A 9,018-nucleotide genomic window follows, 5' to 3' on the forward strand; every position below is an offset into this window, starting at 1 on the left:
ATGAGTTCTGAGAACAACTTGTGCCATATATTATTGTCATGGGGTTTAATGCTGTTAAATAGCCAGAAGATTTACTGTGCTTGTTTTAAGTTCACAAGGATCTAAAACATACAAAAATAAACCAGTTATTTTTGAAGTGGAGTTACTGCGTTAAGCTCACCAAATTCTTAGGAACTTTTAACAGTCTCAAAGCTGAAACTTTGTTCTGAAAGCACCTGAAGTGCCATTTCTGTGAATAAAATGCAGTGACGGCAACCTCATAGATGCTTAGTTGTGATCTTTGGGTGGATGTGTTGCTTTTCACGTCCTCGGTTACAAACTGGAGGTAGCTCGCTGTCTCTGGAAACTATTGTGATCTACTTACAATTAGTGCCAAATCATTCAAATTATAAATGGTAATGAGTAGGACAGTGTGTTGTTTATGAAAATACCATATACAGTTTATTAATGTCTTTTATTGCCATGATTTGTCTTTTGTCCCCAAAAGTCTGGTTCATACACTATGTATACAGCAGAGAAAAGCTGATATCTCACAATATGACAAAACAGCTTTAGTTTTAAAAAAAGAAAAACAGGAGAATGGAGGAAAGGCTAGATTTTGATGGTTTCTGACAGTTCAGCAGAAGCACAATTACAATTTGCAATAGAGCAGTATCGACTCTACAGGAGAACTGATAGCATCCTTTATTGCCAAAAGAAAATGCCAATGCTACCAAAACCCATTAAATGCTCACTCCTCGCAATCAAAGGTACTTTGGTGCATGTGCATGCGTATATACGTGTGTGCTTGTACAGAGAATTTTTTTCTTAGCTTCTGTGTGCTTTTTATGGAGATTGCTCATCCTGCGATGTGCCAGAAGTAGCCAGGAGCATAGTTTAATCCTGTTTGCTGTTGCAAGATTGTCGAACAGATGTCTTCTGATGCTCCAACAACGTGATTGACTTTTCCGAATTCTCTAAGTTTCTGAGCACAGTCTCTAGCCGCCTTTTGATTTTCTTCTGATCCTCAATGGCACATCCAATTACGACAGACTGAAATTTCTGATCGATGGGTCCCGCTGGCACATCAGATGTGCACGCACCGTAAAGTGACATTAAGCGGATTTTTGCGTCTTCCAAATCATCTAGAAGTTTATTGACGATTTCATCAATCATCTTCGTGGCATGCAGCAGGGATTCCTGCTGCTGGGCATTTCGGATGGTTTCTACAGAAACCTCCACAGTGAGGGTGCGGCCCATCAGACGATTAGCAGTCAAATTAAGTTCTTCTCTCTCACCTAAATTGAAAACAAGAAAGTATTCTAGATTACAGGCAAATACTTTCCTGTGCAAATCACATCATTGAGACAATCAAACTGCTACAGCTTTGCAATAAACAAGGTTGGTTTTTTAAGCAACAGACAATCAACAAGATTTCCAGGGGCCAGAAATGAGTTTTTTGCATTTGCCTAAGTAAGTCCTGCTTATTTCACAGAAGCTAGTGGCTTCTGATTTGAAATGAGGCATTAAGCTCTGCTCTAACTAAGCAATGCTCTTCTGCTGCTGACACAATGCTTGCCGTGTCACCTTAAAGCAAAGCATACGGTATTATCAGGAAACATTATTCATTAACAGAACTAGCATATTAAGGACCTTCTGTGGCACTGTGAGGAAGGGATTTAGACAGTACCCCAGAAGGCCATAAAAACTGATTTCTGACTACCAGACACAATTAGGGGCCATGAAAAAAAATGGTTTTCTGTCTTCTGAAGACTTCTTTCCTAAAATATGGACACAATATACTTGACATGTAGACTCTTGAAGAGCCAATAAACCAGCAATGTAATGTAAAGCACCTAATATAAAACATACAGATTTAGGGGATATATTTAAAGCTGTATGTCACACAACCACAGCAACAACCTTAATCATCAGATTCTTGCAGGCTGTACACTTTGTAGCATTTGTGCCTGTCCAGTAGTCAAAGCCATTAAAATGCTGGTTTTTCAACTATATTTATTCATCATCATTATCATGAACTTCTCTCCCTCAGCTGAGCTACATTAACCCTGATTTTGAAAATAAATCAGTGAACTGAGTATGGGCTTTCATGTACCTTCAATAACCTTAGCTGCCTCCAATGCCCGTACCTTTACCAGCAGCAAGCAATCAAAGAGAGCTGCTCCCTAAGGCGCGGGCTGTTTCGACTTTGGGTGAGTTTGGGGGGTATGGCAAAGCAGCTTCTCACCTTCACTGATGTGCCTCATATCCTGGCTGTTCTGTATATTGTGGATCATTTCTAGCAGGATTTCTTTCTCCTGTTCCATAGCAGATGCTGCGTCACGGAAAGCCTCTACCCTAAACATGGTTAAACCAAACAAAATGTTTAAATAATAAAATAGCTGTTCACCTATATAGCTGCCAAGAACTGTTTTTTTTTTTTAAACTTCAGCTTAAGAAGTACGGTCAGTTCTTAATTATCCATGAGCCAGAGTCTGATTTCATGACCTTCTCCCGTATCTTAACTTCGCTTTTCAAGACTCAATATAATTTTAAAAAACAAACACATGGGGGAAGAAAAAAACCCCAAACAACAGTAATTTCATCAGGTTTATACTGACAGTGCTGTTCTATCCTACTCCGCGGTTAGTCTGGATATCCAAAACCTGATGGTACTACAGCTCTGTAGTGGAAGTCCCATAGCTAACTAGCAATTATCAGCTCCTTAACTAGAAGAGAAACAGATGGAGTTCCCATCAGGGGACTTGGGGATGAAGGTTGCAGCTGCAGGGATGGAGGCAGCGAGGGGGCCTGGCCCCCCGGGCCAGCAGCACAGAACCGCTGCGACCCACCTACAAAGCAACAAACGCTCCAGAAAACTCAAATGCCGCCTTATAGCTGAACGAGCCCTTTCACGAGGGAGAAAGATGGACGAGAGGGACAAAGCTCACACTTATTAACATGACAAGGGCATCCCTGCCAAGTGGCGTGCCTTGGTCGCTGGGAGAAGATGCTGGACCACCTGCCCCCAGTCACTGGTGTTTTCCATGGAGCAATGCTCGCCGTGATTCACGCGGGGCAGAATCTCCTGTGGGAGCAGCTCCTGTTTCTGGGCTTGCAGGGAAGCATGGAACTCGGTTCCTGCTGATGCAGGATGCCTACTCCGGTCCTGTTGACTATGCTGAAACTCACACGTGATGTGGTGAGGGCGAGGGGAAAGCCCATCGGAAACTGCTCTGCCTGATAACTGTTCAGTCTCGGTAAGCTGCATGGTTGTGTGCCCACAGTCATTGTCTGCCCTCCTCCTCACGGCATAAGGTACAGACCCATCTGGCTAAGGGCAATGTGAAAATGCCGTACTAGAAATATGAGTCCAGTTCCTTAATTCACATTCTATTCCCCGCCATGGTTTTAAGGAGGGGGCTTTTGCATTCAGCCAAGTAATACGGAAAAGCACATCTGGGAACTGCCTACTTTGGAGACCAGGGACAAGAGGGAAACATCCCCCTCCCTTGGCTTTGCCCTGGAGGATTGAGGGTAGGGGCTCACAGAGGACTTGCCAAGTTGCAACCGGCTGCAAGAGTTGCATCAAAAAGCGTCAACTCTGCATTCCCAGACCCCACAGAAAAGCAGTTTATCACATGAACCTGGCTGACGGTTTCAGATGCTTTCAATGTGCAGCTCAGGAGGTCTAGCTGCTGTAAGCAGCACGGGAATCCATCTATCCTGAAATGTTTCTTAAACCTGGGCAGAAAAGGGGAAACAAACCAAAACACTGTTAAGTCTCTTGGATGCTCTGTGCTCTTCAACATTACTGGACGCAGCCCTGAGACGGCGGTGGCTCACTGCTGCTTCTGCAGACGAGGGCTTATCTCTTGACATAGGCAGGGAGCTGCTGCTCCCTCCTCAAAGGCTGGCTGAGGGCAGGTAACTTCGAAAAAACGGCAGGAGAAGAAAGGAGGGTGAAAGAAGGCAGAACAGGAGCATTTGAGGATATAAATAGTCACTTCACATGCAGCCTGCTCACAAAATGGTTCTGTTTTACAAAATATTTAGCCTAATCTAGTCAGTGAAAGCACAAGCTTCGAGCCTTGCCTTTAATGTTCATTCTGAGGAGGAGTGAGAAAAGTTAATGCAATGCAAATTCTTGCCGAGAGCAAATACTTTTAATTATTATTTTGGACGGGTTAGTAAGAGCAATGAGGCAGGTGGAGTCATTTCATACTTCAGATGTCTGCACTTTATAATTTAGGAAGTCTAGCAATATTTTCATAAATGCCTCACCGTGCCTTTTTAAAAAACTAGTATTTCCACAATTTAAAAAATGCATTATGGTCACTGGAAAGCTTAAAATTAAAATTTGGAAGTAGAGAATTTCAATTTTAATAGTGTTTTTAAATTGGATTTGTTATATCATTGTACTGACTTAAAAACTAACGGTCTGCCTTCAGCAGATGGATCAATCCGTGATTTCCACAGGCTTTGCTGGGTCCTATGAAGAATGTGGAAAAACTGCATTGCAGAGATGCATCCTGAATTGGTATGATTCTAAAGAGAGTGCCTAAAACATCACTGCTTCCAAAAGCCAGCTACTGGCATGCAAGGTAGGACCTAAAAGCCAAATGATGAGAATTAATGATTGTATACTGCACAAGCCCTCCCATAATTTACCAATTAAGAGCCTCAATTGACATTATTTTACAGAAAGTCATATAACCAAATCTTGAGAACTATTTTATTTGCAATAATTGCTTCTTGGGAATTATTTTAACCACTTTTTCAACTGCAATAGAGAGTGCCACACAACTAAAATCCACCGGGATTTTAATTTTAGTGTATTTGCTTCCATAAACGGCAGTCAAAATGATCGCCTACCCTGGCGCCACGTAACGGCAGGGGAAGGAGGCACAGCAGCTCCTGCCACCAGGGCAAAGGGACAGGAAAGCAGCACGTCCAGGGCTCCCCCACCCCTCTGCTATCCCTTCTGAAAACTTCCATCTTGACCAATTATTAGCAGCGTGATGGGACTAAATAAGCCTAAAAAACAAACTCCTCGCGTTTCGGAGACCTCTTGAAGGCAGGGCGGAGGCACGGTGTGGTAACACAGCATATTGGCAGCAAGGGCAGCATCTGAGCAGCCAGCCGGGCAGGTAGCGGGAGTGAGACGCTCGAACAGAAGATGGGGGAAATGGCCCGAGAAAGGCCAGGCACAGGAGCAGAGGCGACGGCCAGCTGTCGCTGCTAGGGACCTGGACTTCACGGCGGTCAAAACAACGGTATAGGATCATTTCAGAACAGGTCTCTAGGGGGAAAAGAGCAAAAAACCAAGGAAACCACTCACACCGGCCTCAGGAAAACAGGTAAGTGCTCCGGAGAAGATGCTGGGGGGCTTCATCCAGGTGAGACACCTCCCACCGCCTCGCCCTATTTGGCCGCCCCAGCTTGTACCGAGGCCCCCGGCCGCCTGCCCCCACACTGGAGTGGGTGCCGCCGGCTGCTCCCGGCCCCCAGGCCACAGCCCTGGAGAGACCCCGGCCCCGGCAGGGACAGCATCCCTGTCCCTCCTTACTCGCTGCAAGAGCGTCAGGTCCACACCTCGCGGTCAGCTCTCGTAACTTCCTTCCCAAAATGTGCTTTAACTTAGGTTTGTGTAAATCTTTAGTTTGTTGGGGTGGGGGACAAAAAAAAAAAAAAGATTGGAAGAGATAAACCTCTAGCAGAGGTGACTGCTGTGGAAAAGGGGTGGAAACACAGTCCAAGTCTCAAAAAACCAACCAACCAAAGAACAGAAGGCAAATAAAAGAGAGCAGAATATATTCATATTTATGCCCAGCTGTCAATTATCTCGATACAGCAGTACAGTCTTTTTCTACCAGATAAAAACATCCAATCGTATCTGTAGTTGGAGTGTATTTTGCTTTGAACAGCAACTAAATATTCCATCCATTACCTAAGACTTAAAAAAACATTCCTTACTTCTGATTCTCCCCTGTCCAAGAGCGATTAGCCACGCAGGGCCTTTCTTTCCTACATACCATCTACATGAGCAGAGCATTCCCCTGAGGAACAGGTGGACCAGCCTGCGCTTTTGTTTCCAGATGAGAAACTGGATACCCACTTTCTTACGACAGCTGCAAAAACTCTGTCCTTTAAACTACTGACTGACTTAAATAGCTCCCTATTAAAGCTTGCGCGCTGGAGGTGCAGAGAAGTTTTCAAAGGAAATCGGAAATGTCTGAAGACAGTGCAGCTTTTTTCCTGGAAGAGAGCTGAGCACACTGGACAGAGACAGAGCAGGGGGGGTCGCCCCAGCATCCTCAGCTGCTTAAACTGAGTTTCCATTCTCAGGTGAGCAGTCCAATGAACACAGAAATGAATGGTGGGGTAATATGGTGGTTCCAAAGGAGAACAGGAAAAAAAAGTACAAAAAATTAAGATTACAAAAAAACCCACAACGCCCAAGAGTCTGACATATCTCATGTATCATTACACCTAGGACTGCATGTTCACTTAACACAACCACCAGAACACAGTGACTCATAAACAGAGACTCTGGTCCCGCTTCCAGCTGCTCCTGAGATGACTTGGCAGTCACTGGCAGCCAGGGCAACACAAAGGTCCAAGTCCTTACAAGGGACAAACGTGCCACCCGCCCCCCTTGCCACCCCTGCCGGGGGGCTTGCTCCCTGGCAGCCAAATTACTCCCCCTTTCCCCCTCCCTTTCCCTACAGAAGAAAGCCCCTCCACAAACACCTAGCAGGGAAGTACAAAAATACCCCATTACTGTCGGAAAAGCAGCTCTCACGATGGAAGGGAAGGGAGAAGAGGGAAAGCTGCTCAAACCAGAGCATTTCCGATGGGATGAGAGTTGCCACGGGGTTCGGGCAACCTTAAGCAACTTGAGAACGGAGGATTGTCGAGGAGTTTAATTAAAGGCTGTAGTTCACTTTGACAAATTTTCACTTATTATATTTACAAGCAACGTCTCGAGGGTCTATAGCTAAACTAAACTGGCTGCAGAAGGAAGAAGTGTGGAAGCTCTTCCTCTCCTGTCATTCAAATAACTTTGAAATGAGGCATACTGTTTAGTTGTGTGTGGAAAAAAAATAAGACTTGAGTGACTTTAATTGAAGTAGTTTGACTCTTTTTTCGTAACTGTTCCGCATTTAGAACTATGCCTGTTTGAAAGACCCACAGCAAACTGGGAAGTTTAATTTGGGGCTTAATTTCTGGTTAACCAAACTGTCTGCTTTGTTTCAGAGTTGCTCAGCAAATTTAGAACACCTTTTTGCATACTCTTGATGCTCATTTTGTGATTATATATTCACACGCTAGACCTGGAGGTGAGCAGCGAGACTTGTTTGCAGACAGCGATTTTGTTTAGTCAAATTCAGAGAAGTCTGCAAAGGACTTCAAGGAGATTTAATCAAGCTAAGTGAAAGGCTAATATAGTAGCACATAAAGTCCACTCCTGAATAATGCAAAGTAATGCAGGCAGAAAGGGGAAAACGCAACTCCTGTATCCCACACAGCTCTTTTAATTACAGGAAAGTCCTAGAAACCTGCTGGGTGGTTCTGTGAAAGCCGCTGATCAATATGCAGCTGTAATGAAGGAAAGGGCCTGTTGAAACAGTCCTGGCAGGAGGTGAATCAGTGGTACACCCGTGGCAACCTGCGCATCCACTCAGAAAGAACACTGTGTAATTAGGCAGAGCTGAGAGGACGAGGAAGATGATTAAAGGCAAGGAATTGTCTCTCATGCAGCCGAACTGGGAAAAAAAAAATCAAATGGGATTATTCGGGGAAAGTCAAGTAGCAGGAGGAGACAGGACACGTCTTGGCGCAATGATGAAATATGCATTGCATTTGCAATTACTTTGGAAAAATACACCTAAGCCGCAGAATGCAATGCTATTCACGTTACACTTACGTGATTTACTACACTTCAGAGAGAAGGTGGACGGAAACACGGGCAACAAGAACATCGACAGCTGAACCAGTAAGCACAAACGGAGGTTTGGGGGGGACGCGAAGCCTCGCACGCCGGTGTGCAGCCCTGCGGCTTAAAGGCCTGCTCCGAGAGCCCGAAGGACACCACGCTTTGTCCTCGGCTTCCCGGCATCCTCTCATAAAACACCTGCCCGACAGGTGCGGGATGCGGCTGTCGGGCTGCGGAGTGGGACGACGGACACGACCCGCCGCGGGGCCTGCACCCGCCGTGCCACTGCCGCCCCGCCAGCCCCCGCGTCCTGACGACTCCCCACACCGTGAAGGGTCACAAACCCGGGAAAGCCGTTTGCACTTTCTCCGAAAAACGCCTGTTTTCATACCTTCCCACACGCCCTCCTACCTTCGTGTACTTCCAGGCCAGGCTGCTCCACCTGAGAGCAGCAGCTGCCATTTTCAAGCTCGCTCCCCGACCCCGGTGAAGGGGGATCCTTCTTCCCTCGCCCACCTCAGGAAGCCCCCCGCCCCCCCCGCGCCCTTCCCCTCCCCTCCGCCCGGGGCAAGGCCCCGCGCCCGCCGCCGGGCCGCTGCCAGGAGCCACGGGCTCGGGGAGGGGGGGGGGGGGGCGGCAGGCGGCTGCCCGGTCCCCGCAGCGCCCGGCCGCGGCCCCCTCCCCTCCGCCCGCCCGGCCCCGGCCCGGCCCTCCCCGGCCGCAGCGGTGCGCGGTGCCGCCGCCCGCCGGGGCCCCACCTGAGCTCCAGCTGGTCCAGGTTCTCGAGCAGGCGGCTGGAGCGGTCCGCCATGGAGGTGGAGCGGTAGAAGCGGCCTCGGAGCTGCCCGCCGGACTGCTGCGGCTGCGGCTGCGGCTGCTGCTGCGCCCCCTCGCTGGCCTTGGCGCTGATCCTGGCCTGGGCCATAGCACCCGCCCGTTGCCGGCGGCGGATCCTCGCTGCGGCCGCTCCCTCCCTGCGTCCCGCAGGCGGCGGCGGCGGCCGAATGCCGGCACCTCGCTCATGGCCAAAGAAGGAGCCCGCCCCGCCGCCTGCCCCCGCGGCCACCCCGCCTCCGCGCCGGGCCGCGGCCCCGCGGGCG

General features: G+C 48.0%; 1 protein-coding gene across 2 annotated transcripts; it reads right to left on the bottom strand.

Moving 5' to 3' along the window:
- Window positions 1-415: 415 nt before the first annotated feature.
- On the bottom strand, window positions 416-9,018 carry BAG2 (BAG cochaperone 2). 2 transcript variants are annotated; one of them, XM_052781846.1, is made up of 3 exons: window positions 8,677-9,018; window positions 2,228-2,337; window positions 416-1,277 (listed from the first exon to the last, which is right to left on the bottom strand). In XM_052781846.1, exons 1-3 carry the CDS (start codon window positions 8,841-8,843, stop codon window positions 877-879), a joined length of 678 nt encoding a protein of 225 aa, XP_052637806.1. In that variant the 5' UTR covers window positions 8,844-9,018; the 3' UTR covers window positions 416-876. The 2 variants fall into 2 exon arrangements, with proteins under 2 accessions (XP_052637806.1, XP_052637807.1); XM_052781847.1 differs by lacking the exon at window positions 8,677-9,018 and adding an exon at window positions 8,310-8,446.

Source organism: Harpia harpyja, chromosome 3 (genome assembly GCF_026419915.1).
Source record: "Harpia harpyja isolate bHarHar1 chromosome 3, bHarHar1 primary haplotype, whole genome shotgun sequence".
NCBI lineage: Eukaryota > Metazoa > Chordata > Aves > Accipitriformes > Accipitridae > Harpia > Harpia harpyja.

Bases quoted from the DNA above. Each gene is read 5' to 3' on its own strand.
- BAG2 (XM_052781846.1), bottom strand. From the start codon at position 8,843: ATGGCCCAGGCCAGGATCAGCGCCAAGGCCAGCGAGGGGGCGCAGCAG. The intron at 2,338-8,676 runs GTGGGGCCCCGG...AACCATGTTTAG, and splicing joins CTGGACCAGCTGGAGCTCAG to GGTAGAGGCTTTCCGTGACG. The intron at 1,278-2,227 runs GTGAGAAGCTGC...TTTTCAATTTAG, and splicing joins TATGAGGCACATCAGTGAAG to GTGAGAGAGAAGAACTTAAT.